At 34.7% G+C, this 19,773-nt stretch overlaps 2 protein-coding genes across 2 annotated transcripts; one reads left to right on the top strand and one right to left on the bottom strand.

Annotated features, from left to right (window-relative positions):
- Nucleotides 1–4,896: 4,896 nt before the first annotated feature.
- Nucleotides 4,897–11,538, bottom strand: LOC113239432. The gene is made up of 3 exons (XM_026476439.1): nucleotides 11,462–11,538; nucleotides 5,663–5,818; nucleotides 4,897–5,539 (listed from the first exon to the last, which is right to left on the bottom strand). Exons 2-3 carry the CDS (start codon nucleotides 5,811–5,813, stop codon nucleotides 5,232–5,234), a joined length of 459 nt encoding a protein of 152 aa, XP_026332224.1. The 5' UTR covers nucleotides 5,814–5,818; nucleotides 11,462–11,538; the 3' UTR covers nucleotides 4,897–5,231.
- A 1,244-nt stretch (nucleotides 11,539–12,782) lies between these two features.
- LOC113239428 (gamma-taxilin) lies at nucleotides 12,783–19,271 on the top strand. Its single transcript, XM_026476433.1, has 7 exons — nucleotides 12,783–12,994; nucleotides 15,708–16,043; nucleotides 16,129–16,326; nucleotides 16,436–16,720; nucleotides 17,930–18,103; nucleotides 18,176–18,304; nucleotides 18,460–19,271. Exons 1-7 carry the CDS (start codon nucleotides 12,926–12,928, stop codon nucleotides 19,102–19,104), a joined length of 1,836 nt encoding a protein of 611 aa, XP_026332218.1. The 5' UTR covers nucleotides 12,783–12,925; the 3' UTR covers nucleotides 19,105–19,271.
- The last annotated feature ends 502 nt before the right edge of the window (nucleotides 19,272–19,773 follow it).

Raw genomic sequence — 19,773 nt, 5'->3', positions numbered from 1 at the left:
TCCCGCTTTCTTCTCGTTACGAACTTATACTGAACTGTTATAAGACTTCATGGTAAGGCCCCAGGGCCTGACACGTAGCCATAATATTCTCAACATTTATTATCCGATGCACCGATAAATAATAGTTTTCAAAATTGTCTGATGAGTTGATGACACATCGGCTAACATAGAATTAGTTATTGTGAACTTGTTGGGTAACACGGCCAAAATGGTTAACATGTTCGCCTATGAATGGGACTCCTTACTAATTTATTTTACGCAACACAAATATTGGTGACAAAAGTAGCCTCACCGTTACAGGACTTTCAGCCTCTTTAAATTTCTTTAAGTGTTGCTACACACTTGTTTTTCTAGGGTCCTTCTACGAAAAACCGTCCCTAACGAAAATGAATCGTACATATGATGGCGGCCTTGTTTCGGGATTATAGACTATATTATGACGACAATCGTGATTGCAGAATAAACGAAAAAATTATTTCTTTAAAATAAAAATTTCGGAACAAATATGTTCAATTAGCTGTTAAATAATTGTCTTATAAAAAATATGCTGTGTGTAACTATTTTAGCAGTATAATAATAATAATAATAACACACACACTCAACATAGCCCCGCACCGGGGAAACCCTGTGTTGCGAGTGCCATGGACACACACATAGACAACCATAAATTACACCCAAACTCACGAGAGAAATAAATGTAGGCCATACAAATATTTCTCCTGGCCCGGGATTCGAACCTGGGACCTCTGCGTGGCAGTCCGGCATGGTAACCGTTCGGCCACAGAGGCAGTTTGATTTAATTTTTTTGTTTTTTAGTTTCTTATTTTGATTTTTGATTTGATTATAAACTAGTCATCATATTGTTGCCCTGCACGGATTCTAAATAGCATCGCCATCAAAAAAAGCTACGGCAAGAAGATAAAAATATTTATTTTAAGAAATTATTCACTGGCGAACATGTTGGCCATATTAGCTGGGAATGAATGTTAATGCTATTTTGGATTGTCCTCTGCACGGACTTGTATATTAAACTGGACCGTGCACTAAGTTAATAAAACGAGCCGAGTGAGAGACTTCAAAGTAGTAATGCGTCTCTTTTTAAAAGGGTGTTCATTCATGTTTCAGACAGCCATATTGTTTTTAACTTATTAATTTTTACAGAAAATATGGCCGCTTATGGATGACCAAAACTACTAATATTATTTTATAATACAAATTAGTATATTATTTGATATGCTACTTCATAATAGGTTTAATTGTTGATATATATTTTTTGTATTATTACGGTAAAAGCATATTACCTTTAAGCTAATTTTATTTAACCAAAATTTAAAAAGTTAGTACACTAGACGCTACCTAAGATGATTTTATTTAGCGTTGGCAACTTGTTAGACAAGGACAGACCACTACTTTGAGCTATCTCACGTGACTCGGTTTTTTACCTTTAACTTCAAATAAATCTTAATACAACCCATTAAGGCGTAAATTTGTAATATTGATATAACGAAGTGCGCGATCCAGTTTATGAAATATATAAATCCGTGGTCCTCTGACAGTTATTTGACGCCAATGTCGGTATGTCGACTGACTTGTCGGATAACATAAAGAATATGACTTTATTTTGAAAGTTAAATGTGAGCCAAACCGTTTTAGGTAAATCAAAGCTAAATTGGAAATAGACTTAGGAAGACAAGGGTGTATATTGTGGACACTCTATAATACTACCTACTGTGCTGTGTAGCGTGCGTGTTATTACATGGCCTTAGAGACAGAACTCACGAAGCGGTTTTGATCCGCGCCCGCTGCGGTTGCGGGACAGCTGTTTTATTTCAACACTCACGATACCGCAGGCTTGTTGCGCGGTCACATAGCCGCCGCGGTTGCGGAACGGCTTGCAAACTTGGTGGGAGAGGATTGCAAGGCGCGCGTTTATTTATAATCGATTGAGAGCGTCAGTTAAGTCTCAGACGTCGCCATGGACTCACATGAAAAACGAGCTATCGCGTTATACTTACATCATCGGAGAATTAAAAGAAGAAGGCCTAAAAGATTCTGGGTGCATCCTCTGATTCAGAAAAGAAATCGTTACGGATTATTCGTTGTTCTTATTAATGAGTTAAAAAAACATGAAGACAAATTCTTTAATTTTTTTCGGATGTCCGTATCTACTTTTTCAGAACTTTTAAGAAAAATGGTAACTGATAGGAAATTAATGAATCGACTTCAACGTACTTGAGAAATTGACAAGCGCTGCCAAATAGAAAATCAATCACAAAATGGCGTGGGAAGGAAAGACCCAACCCGCTTGCGTGCAATGCGTCGCCCGCGAACCGACCGCAGAGTGCGCGGGCGGCGCCCGCCAAGCGCGCGAGTGACCGCGTCCTGCAGTTTGCAGCCGCCGCGAGCATCCGTCTCCCCTGCGGGAGTAAAACGCGTCGTGAAATGTACTACTAAATTTTGCATACATTTCTTTTCTACATTCTTCGGAGACCGCTCCATGAGTTCTTAGCCTTATAGGTCGATACTTAATTACTTACATAATCACATCACAAATACTTAAAAATCGTGCAAAAAAGCAGTTAGAAACCAATTGTGTAACAAATTGCCCGTAATGAACTACTAATTTTATTTCTTAAAAGTAATAATTTAATAGACTAATTATATGATTTGAGTAGGTATATTAATACGTACTTATTATATAAGTATATATTGCACTGTCAAGAGCACATCAAGCTAAACCTTAGAGGATGGAAATTTCCATAGTTTAAGAGCTAAACACATTTGGACCGCTCGAGTTTTCGATTCGTAAGCGGCATCTAGTTGAATTTAAATCTGAAGTTTCATGCTTGTTGCTTTTGCCTTGTACAATGAAAGTAATTTATGTGACTTGAAATATTTATACATTCCAATAGATATTAAGTGCTGGTTCATAGTCTATTTGAAAATATAAACCATAATTGCATTACACCATTATTTTATTTAGATGATAAATATACTACGACATTTTGAATATCCTTGTAGTAGAACCGTGTCGACTTTTCTTACATGTTCAAGTGCGAAGATAAGCAAATTGAGTACTTACACAGTGTGCCTTATTCCAGTGTGACCATGTTCGAGTTTTGGTTTGACTAGTAAATTTGACTTGTATTAAAACCTTCAAATAGTATGTATTTTAAAAAAATAACAAATTCTGTATATTATGCAAAATTAGTACCTACGTAGCTCAGAGACTAACACAGGTATAACCTTAAAATAATAAATCGGTTGTATCTTCTAAACAAAGGAGCGACTAATTCTAAAATTTTGCGACTAGAACCGACTAATTCTCGATTTTTTCTAGGTGCAATCAGATCTAAGCTAGGAGCTGTCGTTCTCGAGATTAAAAAATGGTGCCGTCGGAATAAGCTTATTTCAGCGTGGACAATAAAACACCTCAATTACTTCAAAACGGCGTAACGACTAAATCTAGTTTTTTACGACTAGAACCTACTAAATCACTTTTTTAGTGTAATCAGAAATAAGCTAGGTGTTGTGGTTCTCGAGATTGAGAAATGGTGCCGCTGGAAAAGCTTATTCCAGCGTGAACAGTAAAACAACCTTACTATCTTAACTACCTTATTAACTTAACTTTTGAACGGCGGCCCGACTAAATCTAGTTTTTTGGTACTAGAACCGACTAAATAGCGACTTACTCGACCATAAGGCACATAGTTATTTATACAAGCTATAAAGTCCAATTTCAAATATTTTTACAAAACTGACACTGGCCCAAGTCTAGTGATCGCCATTAAGGATAAATAATAATAATAACCACGGAAGAAACTTATGTGGTCTGTGATAGTAACCCCCAGATGTCAAATCAATCTGATCAACAACGGGAAACACCGTTTTTTTAATGAAATTATGCCTTTCACAAGTTTTATATTTATAAGACTGAATTGAAAGAAATTAAGAAATTTTTAACTCCTTATTCCATTTTAATTGTAAAAATGCTTATTGCAAAAATGCCCATGAAATAGTGGTACGTTCCTCATGTGAAATAAAACGGTAATGTTATGAATTTTAATTTTAATGCTGTAATGTCGTAAAAAAATACATTTTTTTTAAAAATAGCTAATGTCAGCGAAGCAAGCGAGCACCACATTTTCTTAAATTTTACGTTCATATAAAATTGGTTACTAGAAGAGAGCGTTACTTATAAGAATTCGAAGACATTCCTCTTAAAGGAATTCTTGGAAACTACAGTATTATGTGGTGCGCCCTGGCGACAATTTTAACATTTAGTCATAGTCATATCATTTAAACCTTAAGTCGCCTTCAATTAGACGCTTGTAGAAGCGCTTCAGTACTTTTTGGATCACTAATTGTGACTGCAAAAGCGGCACGCGCGTTTCACGATAGTGGCGCCGCAACTCCACTTCTAAATGTTGCATGAATATTAATACTGACGATGCTGCAGCGCCACTTAACTGCTTCTATAAGCGTCTAATTTAGAGGCGCCTTTACTGTAACTTAGTACATACTTATTAAAAGTAATCTAGTCACTTGGTCATAGGATAATACCGTTGGATTGCCGGATTTTAAAATTTCAACCTTTTCAATTCAATCGGAACTCGATAAAAAATGGAATTTTTAATTCACAAAACCAATCATACAAAAAGGGCTTGCTTATTAATTTTTCCATATTCATTTTGTTCCTAGTCATTCTGTACTTTAGTTTTAGTTTTAGGTTTAATTTTTTTTTACTTATTAGTTTGGCTGACTTAACCTGTGTAATAATACAATACACAATTTGGCCATTAAAGCTAAATAGAATAAATTAAGATTTTAAACGCAAATGATACTACGTGGAAATGTTAGCATCACACGAGAGTGTACCAAAGAAGTGGGTATTAACGGTAATGTTATAATGTAATATAATATACTGGCATATTAAGCAGACTGCCAAGAAATCGAGCTCGAGACCAGCATGTCATAAAACTTATTCTATTACCTACCTATAGTTCGACCGTATAAAAGAGACTACGCGGTCGACCTATAGCATCAAGGCAAGACTTACAACCAAATTAATAGAGACCTAGGTGCAAAATAATAAAGGCACATTAAACCATTTTATCAAGTATTATAAAATTGACTTAAAATCATAGTAAGTATAACCAAAACTAATCTGGTCCCAGCAAGAAACTTAACTACAAAACATCATTTGATTACATAATATTTGTAATCACTCTTTACCAAAGCTGAGAGGAGAAACCTCCAGGAGGGACACGTACACGCTTAGTGGTGGTAACCGGACCAATAGTCGTTTCAGAAGTAGCTGTGGGAGCCTGAGTTTGAGCTGAGGCAACAATCTGTGGTGCAGCTGTCTCCACTGGGCCTGCAGACTCAGCAGTGACCGATGCTTCGTTGCAAGACGTGTCAGGTTTTGCTTCTGGCATAACCTCCTGAGAGGCATTACAGGCTTCTAGTGTGACAGGCTTCGCTTTATCACTCGTGGCCGTGCCATTAGTTGCAGTGGCCGTTTCAGAGTTTTGAGCAGCTGTAAATTAAGAGGATAATACTAATTTATAAGCTGTCACAATTTTACAAAAACTCTGAACATCGAAATTAATAAATAAATAAAGATAATTTCTTATCTGTCCGTCAACAACAATGTCTTTACCTGTAACTTGAAAACCTTGACGTTTGCCGTAACGTGGAGGCTCGGGATCCACACCAAAAATGTCGGTATGTTTGCCGCCAGGAGGATACAGCACTCGACTGGTTGGGCGCTTACCTTCAGCAATGCCAACGTTGAATGGTGTAGACGTCATTTTACCTGCCAATAACAGACCGTAGAGTTAGTGGAAAAGTGTAAATGTCACTTCATTTCCATGCTTGTATAAATCTTGCAAAAAAGAAACTCTATTGTAGCTAAGATTAATAATTGAAGGATAGAGTCCTCTGTTTCGTAATATTGCATAAATATTTACAGCTATGAAACAATAATTAACATAAAAGAAGTTTGGAATTTTATAAAGGCTAAGAGACCCCACACACTAGCGCTGTGCGTGCGTTGGCAAGACGCTGACGCTCGAAAGACGCTAGTGTGGGGGGTCTCTAAAGTGACAGTTTTGTTGAGGAGAATGTACACATTATTATTATAGTATATTTTGTACAGTTGCGTGCAATGAAATGTAATCGTTGACAAATTTCCGAATATAATATGTAACTGTAAAATATTACAAAAATTGTTAACGTTACACGATGAATTGTTTACATTATATTGGATCTACTTTGTGTATTCATATTTTAGAAAACAGTACAATTACGAGTAATGTCTAACAAATTCCGTAGTTAATATGTAATTATGACAAAATCACAATCCTCAATGTTTACATGTTAATGAAAATGCATTGTATAAATATTTACGAAAATGATACAGATATATCAGAAGTGTATACTGTTGACTGATTGTAGTTTGGTTACTTTTCTCTGAAATAAAAGTATATGTATGATTACAAATTTTTGAACACAACACAAGGTATTTATTTTTGAAATATCTAATATACGTTTATATTTTATTCCACGCGACTGTACATTTGTTCACCTTTTACCAAGACCTTGCGTAATGTAATAAGTATCTGAAGCTCATTAACATAATATAATTCACTCAGCGGTCATAGCTACAGAATGTGTGTGACTCACACATTTGAATAAACATATGAATGTTATTGCATATAACGATAACTATGGTGCACATACAATATGTGCATATACACATACATAAGAAATTGGTTATAGGCTATTGTAAATCTTTCATGCTAGAATTAACACAGCTGGGACTAAATACATGACCTCACGTATTCATTGTTCAAGTATGTAAACAGAAAGTCAGAATTTTACTCTGTTGCTCTGAAACTGATTCCACTACAGACAACAAGTTAATTCTACGCTGTTTATTCTTCTGTTGGCTCAGTAAATCGGACAACTAAAACAAAAGTGTACAAATACTTTTTGTCAGCCCATGCTGTCCCAATGCAAGGCACATAATTTCTCCCCAATCCACTTAATTTCCTTAAATCAACTTTTGATTAGACAAAAATACATTTTATGTTAGGACCTAACGAAATGTAGCCAAGTATGGGTCTACTCAAGAAATGTACTTTACACTTGCTTGTCTATGTGTGTCTACATGCACCCGCGATACATGGTTTCCTCAGTGCCGGGTTATGAGTGTGTGGGTTATTATTATTGAGAAACATCAAGAAGAGAACCACATTATTTTAATTTTTAATTTCAATTACTACAAGTAAGGAATATTTACTAAGGGAAGTTTATTTATGAAATGAATTTCAGGACATTGTATTATCCGATAGGTTGTCTATGATGTGCATAGTCTTTTACGAGTGACATTTGAGAGATTAAAAACAGTTCCTGTAATTCATTTGTGGTTGTACATTAATATATATTCCCCAAATCTATCAACTGGTGACGAGGATGGGATCGGAACGCTACTATTTTTCGACTCGAAACATCAAGTATGCGAAATATTTCGCTACTGGGTGAAACAATTTTTAAGTTTGAATGTCATTCAGATCGAGAAAAGGAAATGTGCAATTCTTATAACTCATCTATCGGATGAAACGTATTCTTTACTATGGACTATTATTATCTTAGTCATCCGAAGGAGGTGGAAAACTTCAAATTTCGATGGGTTAGTAAAATTATTAAACGAAGCACTCAATTCCAACGCGGGCGATTTTTGCGGACTTGGTAATTTTTACAACGTAGTCCAAGCATAGGAGGAGACTTTCGAGGGTTGGGCGGCTCGATTATTAGGCTTTGCGGTACATTGTGCCTTCGGAGCATCTCTGGACAGGGTGTAGCGGGATAAATTCTATTATATATTAAAAATAAAAATTCGTACTTGGGCTAAATATAGACAAAAATGTGGGGGCAAGACGCAATCAAACTAACCTACGCAAAAGCACTGGAAATAGCAAAGCAAACTGTGATCGCAAGTGAGGCACGGGCTACGCCGCCAGGCGCTTTTGTGAATGCCGCTGCTATAAAAGAGGAACCGCTGCTGTGGCCAGATACGAGCCGGGCTGGAGCGACGCGCAGTGTGTGGCATAAAGGGTCGCTAAGCTTTGAGGTGCTGAGTCGGATTTAATATCGATCGTCAATAGAATAACGGCAGAAGAGGCTGAGAGGGAACAACAGATAGCCGGGATAGCCGCAAACAGTAGAAAATGTACATAAAGCGGTAGATCGCACGGCTGTGCCATCCACTTATGTTCGCGTCTATGGTTCGCCTCTCCCAAGTGATAAGAGTGTTAAGCGGTAACTTGTTCTACTTCAGGGAAGGTGACCAGCAGTTCCAGGGTAGTGTTGGGTTTAGCATCCACAAATCCCTTATTGGCAACATTACATACATCCATCGGGACGTATCGAGCAGTCGTGTGAACATCGTGTGTCGAGCAGGGTTGCGTACCTTATACTCAGAGTATCCAAGCGCTACTAGCTGAAGGTCATACAGGTCTACGCACCGACCTCGACACACCCAGATGAGGAGGTGGAGGCTGTGTATGAGGACATAAGTCAAGCCATACGTACCTTCCAAACACACTTCAAATGTTGTCATGTGGGACTTCAACGCCAGTCGAATGGTTGACGAGCCGTGAGTGGGGAAATTTGGTTATGGGCAGTGAAATTCTAGCGGCCAAAGGCAAATGGAAAAGGAGAGACTCATTATGATGAACTTCTTCCAAAAACCGCCTCAAAGGAAATGGACCTGGTTAAATCCCGATGGTGTCACAAGGAATGAGACAGACTTCATATTGACCGACAAGGGACTGATATTCAACAATATTTCGGTGATCAATAGGGGTGAAAAGTGGAAACGATCACAGGATGGTAAGAGGTTTGTTGAATATCGATGTCAAACGTGAGATGTCACGACTGATGAAGTCTACTCTGCGACCCAGCGGAACCCACATAAATGACCTTGAAAAGTTTCGGCTCGAACTTCAAAATCGTTTCGACTGCCTACAGGACTGCGTCTCTGTAGACGAGATTAGCAACAGGTTGGTGGAGACGGTCCCACATGGTTGGGTCAAAATTCTTCAGGACCCGCCACAAAAACAGGCCGCAGAAACTCTCCGATCATATTGTCAAGCTAATGGTAAATCGACGCGATATGACGTTGCAGTCCTCCGATAATGCTAAAACCTACAGACAGGTCAATAGACACATATGGAAGTCCATGCGACACGACATACGGGTCTATAATACTGTAGAGTAGACTGTATGAATTGTATTAGGATTGTCTGAAAAATAAATATAGGTTTGTATTTAGAATGATATAAAAATAAAAGAGCATTGTAGTAAAAAGAACATCGAGGTTGTTCTGGAAAAAGCTTCGAATTGAAACTCTTAGTAAAGTTTTATTTATGACGAATTTGATAGAAATTTTGTAGGATTTTATGGAAAAATCTCCGAAGAAAGGAAGAAGGAAGATATAAGGTCGTAATTTTTATTTGTACTTAATATTTGATTGCTTTTATCCTCGTGTTAGTGAAAAGGGCAAGAAAGTAAATGCTTCGAATGTCGGCGCAGAAGTTTTCTGGGTTAAACGATGTAGACGAATTTTCAATCAGTTTGACGCTATTAGCGTAATTAATAATTGGTCAGATGTGCAAAAAACGTACGTGATTGCAACGTATCTTGAAGAGCCAGCTCTTCAATGCTGTAAAACCAATTTTTCGTCATAAACGACGTATGATATTATTGCACAAAAGTTAAACTAGTTAAAGTTAGACTAAGAGACAGGGCAGACTGCCTACCCAGAAGCCAACAAGTTTCTGAATCTGTTATTGAGTTTGTCTCTTTTGTGCTTTTGGGCAGACACGGTGGAAGCCCAGGTAAAAAGGCAAACTAAGCCTAAATTATTATACAATTTGTAATCAGTTTGTTTATTTTTCTTGAAGTTTTCACAGACAAAGACATATTTATTGGAAAGTCTGGACGACTCTGAGTACTCAGAGGAGAGTGGTGAGGATAACTTTCAAAATGATGAATACATACAAATTGTAAATTGTTATAAGCAATTTCATGAGTGACTGGTTAATATATTATTAGCAACTCATTTTTTGTTTTTCATGGTTAAAAAAACTCCATAAACTTCAAATATATAAGATCACAGTTTATTAAGAATTAATTAATTGAGAATAGAAGTTTGTTTTCATTAATTTTGCCAAAGTGATGACTGATTGTTCTGTGTATTTTTGATATTTTCTTTTATATAATATAAACTTGATAAGTTCGTATGAAAACGTTGTTAGATTACTTATACAAGACAAAATTAATGTTTAAGTACAATATTATACTGTAAAGAAAATAGGGATTATAATTATAGAGTGTAATTGAAGAATTAATTTTCATATATCCTACTATCTGTATAGCTTACTGTGTTAGCCAACAAGTATGGTGTAATTATCTACTTTTAAACTGTGTAATGTGTTGTACATTTGCTATTGTTGTATATGCATCATGTTGGCTTTCCTATAAAATAAATAAATAAATAAATATTTTAAGAAGTCCCATGTTTTATTTTATGTTAAGTTTCTATAGGAACTTTGGCATTGGAACACTGAGTTCAGATCCAATGTTAAATTTTTAGAACAAAAAATAAGTTATTTTAACTCATGCTAGTATAACACTTATATATAAACAAAACTAGTATCACACAGTCTCTTCGACTTTTGAAGTTATAAAGTAAAATAGCTCTGCACCGGACTAGAAATATTTATTATGTACATAAAATTGTACCGTGGGTCTGTAAGGCCCTACAGGGCCTTAGGAGGATAAACCTGCAAGGCAGAGGTTATCAAAACTGTTCAAAGGTATCTGAATTTGAAGTACAAAAAGAACAAGCTGTAGCTTAATTGAGTATATCAAGTTCAATAACTAGCTAGTTTAATAATAATAATAACGCACACACTCAACATACTTAGTATAGGAAGCAGTTGTATAAAAAGGCATTAACATATACATAAAGTATTGAACAGTAAATTATATGAAACTTATCGAACGACTGTCTGTTGCAGCGCGGTCAAGTCATTCATGCGGCAATGATAACGGTGTCTCTTTGTCTGGGGATTACTATACACGTAATGCATATGATTCGCAATAACAGCATAGGAGCATCACAAAGCAAACGATGTACTGAAAGTATGACGCTCATGGTCTTAGAAATTACTTACGTCCCACGACATTTTAAGCACGTTGACCTTTCATCTTGAAAAATAACGGCCTATCTTTTTAATGGTATTCGGATGTGCCGGTGAATGTTATTTTGTGCATGTCAGTTACGCCGATATCAAGCAAACGATAATTTTTCATTGTAAACTAATCAACAAACATTACTTTTCTACAACATACTTTCTAGAAAAATCACAAAAAAATATGGATTACTCACCAACAAGTCTAGTCCAACTCGGCTTTTTGACGAAGATTTTGATGTGACGGATGCATTGAGGATCAGCGTTGCCAATGCTAATTATTAAAAATCCCCAAAAACCATGGTTAAAATCCTCAAATTTAGGGAGAACAAATTCATAAATATTCGCAAAAAATTCGCTACATCTGACTATAAATCAATAAAATATAATAAAACTGACAATATTTATTCATTGTCAGTTTTATTATATTATAATTTATTGTGGCTATAAATCAATCGCTTAAAAATATATCCAAGAATTAAGAAACTCGAAATGTAAGCGTGTATAAAACGTTATGCGAAGGTTAGAAATAATCAACGAGTTAAATTAAGTTGAGATTTTAATTTAATATTTAAATTTAACGGGTGGCAAATTGAGGCGTGTGAAAGTATTATACCAACTCCTCGGCTTTGTTTGGTAGAAGCAGATTTCGTTTTATTTCATACCTGGGTATACAGACTAAACGGGAGTAACACACACCGATTGATAATAAATTTTACAATTAAGGACAACGTGCTTCAAATCCTACAATCCTACCGTAATAATTCCGTATAACGTTGCTTGTTAATTCCATATAAATGTTGCTATATATGAGGGTGATGGGCTATGTTGAAAAAAACTTCGAAATCGTTCATAAATAATATAAATTATTAATATAAATAATGATTTTATCAGTAATCATTAAACGCGCGATGCATCAGTAATTGAGTTAAAGTTCCCTGGAATTTGGGAAATTCCTCGTAAATGGCAATGAGAGATTACAAAATGTTACCAGTTACAGAGGAGGAGGAGGAGGCTACACCGACAAGAGCATGGCTCTTAAATAAAATGAATGAACCAGTTAGTACCAGGGCTGAGTTTTCGATACCAGCTTTAAAAAAAATTATTTAATGACCTTGGATATAAGTAAATTGCGAAATAGCACTGATCATAACCATTTGATGAAAAATGATTACTATCAATGATTACTATATAATTTTTTATTGAATTGATATTCAATTATTTTTATGTGAAATTATTCGTACTATAGTTACTTATAATTATTAATACAAAGACCGAACACTCAGAAAAAAATCCTTCGAATATAAATATACGTTATAACAACTAAGCCACGGAACAAACCAGCGGACCTCACGAATTTCGAACTTCCATTCTCTAGGTGGTGTAGTCCTATGTAAATGTTGTTGGTAGGTCAATGTTGCACAGCTTTTGTTTTGTCCAAAAAACTAAAGAGTGGAGCTTAGAGGATGGAAAAAAATAAAGGTAATTTATGGAATCAAACAACTTTGGCTTGCTCCCTGACTACTCTGTCTTTGTCTGTGGTTTATAACTTTTTATTTTGTGGTCTGTATGCTTGTCGACTGTCGTTGTCGTTCGTTAAATTTCCAATAGACCATTCAGTCGAGTTTGTAAAATTTAAAGGGAATATATATAGTTCTAACATGGAGGTGGCAGCTGAAAAAATTCCTGAAGAAAATACAGAAAGCGCACAAGCCCATAATAGCAATGATGTAAGTATAGGTACACAGTTAATTCGCTTACATTTATAAATAGAATGCGATCGGATGTCGCTTAGTATTTGGTTGAGACGTCGATGGTTAAAAATGATTTTTAGAATATTTTCGTATATTCCTGTTTACAATATCAGTTCATAATAGTTTGTTTGCAGTGTTGTAAGTAATGCGTTTTATATGAAATCGACAGATTGGTTAACCTATAGCTTATTTGGCATTCCGCCAACATTTAAAATGTTTACGATATTTTTATTCGAAGCACATTTCTTGCCTTTTCTTCTTTTATGGTTGACGACAATTTGATGCCTAATTAAATAGAAAATTGTCCTGTTACATAATAATTTTCGTGGTTACCATGGTGCTGTCGCAATATATTTTTATTTATATACAATCTACATACCCACTTCTGAAACAACAAAATCTTTCAGATTTGTTTTATTTTCGCAATATTGTCTGATTTTAGTATAAATGTCATTAGAAAAATTATGAAAAAATTTGAGAAGTTCTGGTTAGGCTGGAAAATGGTGTTCTTTTTAAAGAACAGTGGTAATTTGAGCTACTATTATTTAGTGTATAAATATGCTTACTCTTACACTAAAATTGTTATTGGATTGAATGAAAATCTATTGACTTTATATTTTTATTAGAAATGCAAAAATAACTTTCATTATATAAATACAAAAATGTTATCACCCTGTGTCGTCCATTACATTTGAAAACAGTCTTTTGGATGCGATGTCATTTTACACATTGTACAAAATAATTTGGCATTTTTGTTGTGGCATGTTACATCTTGTCTGTTTATCCTTAGTGTTAGTGTAGTTAATTTGAGTTAGGCTCAAAGCAAGATTGTTCATGGAGTTTCTTCAAGATGAAGCCAAATTTACGATTGTCTCTTTTTTTGAAGCTCTCCATTATACCTGTTGCAACAGCTTGACAAAAAGCTAAGCTAATTGGACATAGTTATGCAAACTATAACCAACCCACAAAATGTCACTTTCGAGAATTAAATTTTTGTAAAAACAGTCTGAAGAAATAAATAGGTAAGTTATTTGAGACTGAGTTATGTGTAGCATTGAGAATGATATAGGGAAGCTATTATATTATATAGCAATAAAAGAAAACATTATGTATCTTTTTATTTAGTTGACGAGAACCATGTTCTAGTTTTTGTAATGAAAACGCTAAAGATCTACAGTGCTCCAGTGCATGTGACATGGCTCCATTTAGCATATTTAAAAGAATACATTATGTGAAGTTAAGCAGCATGATTCTTTTTAGCTATTAAAAAGTTACTTATTTAGGGTTGGTACTCTGAAGGATTTTTATTTTCTCCATTTTAGCTTATATTGCCAGGATCTTTTGTAAGCGTGAAAATACATAGTTCAATTTCACTCGAGGTGTGGGTTGGTTCTTGTTTGCATAACTATGGCCAACTGTAAAAGCAGTAGAGCTTCTTGTGGAATAGTTAGTCCAGGGAAATACTGCTATTTACCTATTTCTGCTGCCAAGCAGTAATGTGAGCATACATCCCCTCACTTGGTGCCTTAAAAAAGAAATAATTTGTACCACCATATCTTTTTTGCTTGTTGAGCCAGATGCATGTCATTGTCACTGTTGCTTGACAATTCACTATCATCACTATAGTAAACTGTTTCGGGAGCCTGCTACTGAGATCCCAGCTAATTAGATGACATAGACACTTGGTTTTCTTCCCTTGAATCTTCGTCAGTTATCACAGCATGCCTCTAGAGGCAAAATTGTGACATAAGATGGTATGTCCTCACCGTCTTTGTGGGCTGCACGAAAAGAGCCTATCCGTAATGAGGTATGAATCGTAGTCCTGGTACATATGGCGCACTCTGGGCAATAATCGGCGAGTACCTTACGCTAATTGGCAAATCCTTTCTCCAAGATGGCAAACATATACCATGCCCGGTTCAGTATGGTGGCTACTTGTGGCGTGATTAGCATGGCTAAGTTCTGGGCCATCAATACAATACTGTCCTCATTATTTTCCAGCTCTTCAATAATTTCATTTATTTTCAGCCCCCTTAGACATGATCTGAAAATAAGAATGCTTTGTCCAAACAGTGTAATAGTAGCCTATATTACTACTGTTTTATACAAGGAACACCAACTTCGACTACAAAAATTCACTGTTTAATTTATTATTCCAAATTAAAAACTGTTAAAATGGTTGTAGAACGTAATAATATTACTATGCCAAAGCTTTTGTTAGCCATCCTGTTTTTTAATCTAAATAGTTCAACATTAATACAGAATACAATATTTCACAAATGCTGCTAAAACACTAACCAATCAAATGGAAAACTCCTAACTTAACAGTCAACACTAAAGATTGTTGTTTAAACTACCCTCAATGAATGTTAGAGTAAAGTGTTCCTTTAAAAGTAAGCTAGTAACAAGTGGGTTTAATCCTTCTTATTCAATTCTGCATATTTATCTCACTTGTGTTGTTATATTATTTCCACTACTGTGCCACCTTAGAGAATTTTTTTGTACAGCATATTTTTTTTATCTCCAGCAATATCTGTGATTAGTTGGCTGTTTTAGCCTTTATCAGATTACATTTAAATATAATTTTTTCAGTGAGTGTAGTTGAATCCTATCACAATGCTTATTTACTAAATTATGTACCCTCATGTTCATGGCACCTTAATGTTACTACTGTATTCATGAATTATAGGATAAAACACCATCACCACCACCTAATAAACCACTAAAAAAATCAAAGAAAGAGGATCGCTGTAAAAGTGATGATAAAAACTATGAACAGTTTATGAAATCTCTCAACTCTTTACCCAGTACGGACCAGAAATTTGCAGCAGTGTGTAATAAGTATTCACAGGCTTCTGAAGACAATAAAAAACTGAGATTTTATATTAAGCAATCGGATAAGCGTCATGCTCTATTGATGAAGGAAAAAGAACACTTACAGCATGAATTTAACAAAACTATTCTTGTTAAATCAAAATTGGAAAATCTCTGTCGTGAATTACAAAAACAAAACAAAGCTATCAAGGTACAGTAACAGCGACATAAACTGTTTTCTTTACTACTGAGTTTTCAACATTTTGTATTTAGATAGTATGGATTTCGGGTTTCAGGAAGAGTCTTTGCTTAAAATACGTGAAGAGGAAGAGCGCCGTAAAGAGACTCAGGCCAAATTCCAGAACACGTTGTCAGAGATCACCACTCTGCTGCAACAAAATAATGAGAAAAATGTCAAGCTGAGAGATGACAATAACAGCATGAATGAGAAGTTTAAGAGTGTTGTCCAACAATATCAATTAAGAGAGCAACAAGTAAGTATGAAACGATGGTTGAAAATGCTTCAATTTTTTAGCTTATCTTCTCCTTTTATCTAAGATAATTTAGGTGCATTATTATAAAATATTTTGCTAATTCTTACAGGTCGACAAAATGGCTAAACAAATGGCTTTAGAATCTCAGTTAGCTGATGCAAAACTACAGAAAGCTAATTTAGAGTTTCAAGCTGAAAAAGAGAGAATCTTTGCTGAAATGGAACAACTTAAAGTGGCTGCAGCACAGTACAAAGCTAAAATCTTGGAGCTTCAAGGAACTGAGATGGCTCTAAAGGGGCAACTTGCTGTGTACACAGACAAGTATGATGAGTTCCAGAATGCCTTAGTCAAAAGCAACCAGGTCTTTGGAGGCTTTAAGGAACAAATGGAAACGGTGAGCTTATATTTTAATTCAGTTCTATAATTGGTATATATTCAAGGTTAACAAATTTTTTGTTACCTGTACTTTTACAGGTTTCTTACTTAGCCAATCTAGCTTAAAAGTCCATTAACAGTTTCTCTTATTTACAAAGAAATAACTGAACAGGGCAAACAATAAGTAACCTGCAACATTACACAAACATGATTTCATCGTTTACTCAGTGTCTCATTTCTTGAAGTTCTTCTTGTAAGACTTTTAACAATTCTATATTAATACTACTGTGTTTTTTTTAATGGGACAGTATGGGGAAGTCCGAAACCATAGAAGATACAAGGAAATTGTCTTAGGGACCATTAAATCTTTAAATCTTTTTTGTGGAAACAATATTTGTATAGTCAATTTTTTTGTCAAGTGCGAGTTGTCCATAAAAATGACCATTTCAAAGAGCATTTCATTGTATTGGACGAAAAAAATCGGGATACCTGAAGATTCGAATTTCATAATATTTTTTCACACAAAATTTTAAAATTGACTAAATTTTTTTAATGCTTGTAGTTTCTTATAAGTATGATTTCATTATATGGGAATAAAAAATCGGGATAGCAGTAGTTGGTCAAATTTGGTTGGTTGGTAGTGTGTATATTTATTAATATATTGTCTGCTAAAAGGTAAAACCACACAAGTGACATTTTCTGTTGTCCAAATTATGTAGCTGTTATGTAGAAAATCACAGTCTTTCTGCAGATAAAACTCTTATTGTGTTTATAGCTTTTTGTTATTGAATTTTACTTGCAGAAAGATAGTGATTTTCTTATCATAGCTATATAAATTAGACATTTTGTGGAAAATGTCACTTATGTGGTTTTACCTTTAAACGGACGATACATAAATACAAATACAGACAAATACAGGTCTGTATTTGTATTTTTTTAAAAACCTGTCTTGAAATAACAGATAATTTTTAAGAGGATAGTTTAGCAAGCACTGAATATAGTTTGATCCCATGTCAGACACTTACTAATTAAGAATTCAATAAAATTATGTAAATATAGTCTAGTTTACAACCAAAAATTTAAAATAATAATTATCAAAACAATGACTTAACGCATAAGCCACAACTTCACGGTAAAATTCATAATTTGAAATTGAGTAATCTAACATAATATATTTTGTAGTTCACTAAGTATTAACGGGCATCCCATCAAAAAATTATTATTTCAGATGTCTAAGAAGATAAGAAAACTCGAAGAGGAATCACTATCATGGAAAAAAAGGTGGGAGATTTCACAGAAGGCATTGCTTGACATGTGTGGAGAAAGGCAAACAAGTGAGGAGAGACATACTGCTACTCAGAGACAACTGCAGCATATGCAGAGTTTGTGTCGTATCTTGCAAGTTAGTACTGTCGTTTTGTAGGCATAATAAGCAAAAAGTATATTTTTTAATTGACATGACATATCTTGGCAGGCTGAGCGAACTGTGTTACTTAACACATTGAAAGACAATAAAATTGAACGACCGGCGCTACCTGTTGGGCCTTTGCCTGTGAGTCCTGCGCAACCCCCAACTCCTGCTCCATCTCCATCAGATAAAAAGGTATTTATAACTATAGTAATTAAGATAAATTCAATGATAAGTATATGAATAAACTCAATATTACAAATTCAATGATGTTCATTGTCACTATGAAAATATGTTAATTATGCAAAATTTCGTTTATGCAATAACGTCATTTAAAATTTTTTATCTAGGTGGATGCCATGGTCGCAAATTGCGCTCAATTGAGGCAAAGTTTGGCACATTTGCAAAGTCAGTTGAATGTGTTGACTACAAATAAAAATGGTACTAAAGAAGAGCAGCCTAAACCAGAAAAACAAAAGAAATCAAAATCGAAAAAAAGCAAAGGTGAAAAACAAGTGCCAAAATCAGACGTCGAGAAAATAGATTCAGTTAAGGAATCCGAGAATTCTGTCGAAGAATTGAGTTCAGTTAAAGAAATTACAGGGGAAATTGACGAGCAGCAAGTGCTCAGGGAAAATCTAAATGAAGCAACTGCAGAAACCGAAGAGAAACTTGATGAAAAAACTGTAGAAAATCTGATTCAGGCCCTTAATATGGCTAATGTCAACTTGTGCAGTTTGGAAGATGGAAATTATGAAACAAACGAAATGGTAAATGAAACAACAAATGAAGTTGTAAAAGATGAAGAACTTGAAATTATAAAAGGCGAAAATGTTGAAGTTGTAAATGACGAAAATCATGAAAAGGTACATAATATTTCCTGTGAAAACCTTAAGGAGCTTAATGGGGTGTCTCCTGTCGAAATTGTACCTAATCCACAAGTAGAAATGTTGCACATACCGGAATTGAAATCTAATTCAAATGAGATTCCATGAGAGAAGATTTTGCTCTTAAAGTTTGTTAGGTTGCATGTAGTGTTTGATTTTATTCTCAATTTTTTATATTATTTAAGTAAACAGAAAATTACGGTTGTCATAATTTTCTGTATAACTTTTATAAACATAAAAAATACAAAAGATTTTATTTCGTAATATTTAGACGGCGGGTGGTACTTCTTAATTTTAGTGGTCACATCATGCTTAAAATATAAAGGACTTAAGCTAGAGATGTATTAATACAAAACTCGAAAGTATTATTTATAACTTAAATAGCAATTGCTATGATGTGTTAAAATAACTTTACTTCAATGTTTCATAAATCAAATGGGTTGGGAGAACATTGATTTAGACGAGTAATAAACAAGAGCAGGTACGCACCGAGATATTTTGTTTCCTTTAGTAGGTACAATTTGATTTATATAAAATATTATTTAAGAGCCATAATATGATTTTATACAATACTTTAAGATTTGTCAGTAAACACTTAATCAAAACCAAAACGTAATTTATTATTTTACATTTAAATTACCTGACCACTTTAGTCCGACGTCTAAACAAAGGCATGTATTCATTGAAAATCCGAATCTGGCACTCGACTGCAAAGCACCCCACGTACCAAACTGATTCAATTACGGGTATCCAAAGTATTTTCTTATTAGCGGATTA

Source organism: Hyposmocoma kahamanoa, unplaced genomic scaffold (assembly GCF_003589595.1).
Source record: "Hyposmocoma kahamanoa isolate Upper Pololo Valley unplaced genomic scaffold, ASM358959v1 99879, whole genome shotgun sequence".
Classification (NCBI taxonomy): Eukaryota; Metazoa; Arthropoda; class Insecta; order Lepidoptera; family Cosmopterigidae; genus Hyposmocoma; species Hyposmocoma kahamanoa.
The sequence above is the reverse complement of the archived record's forward strand: the minus strand, read 5'-3'. Positions and strand labels throughout refer to the sequence as shown.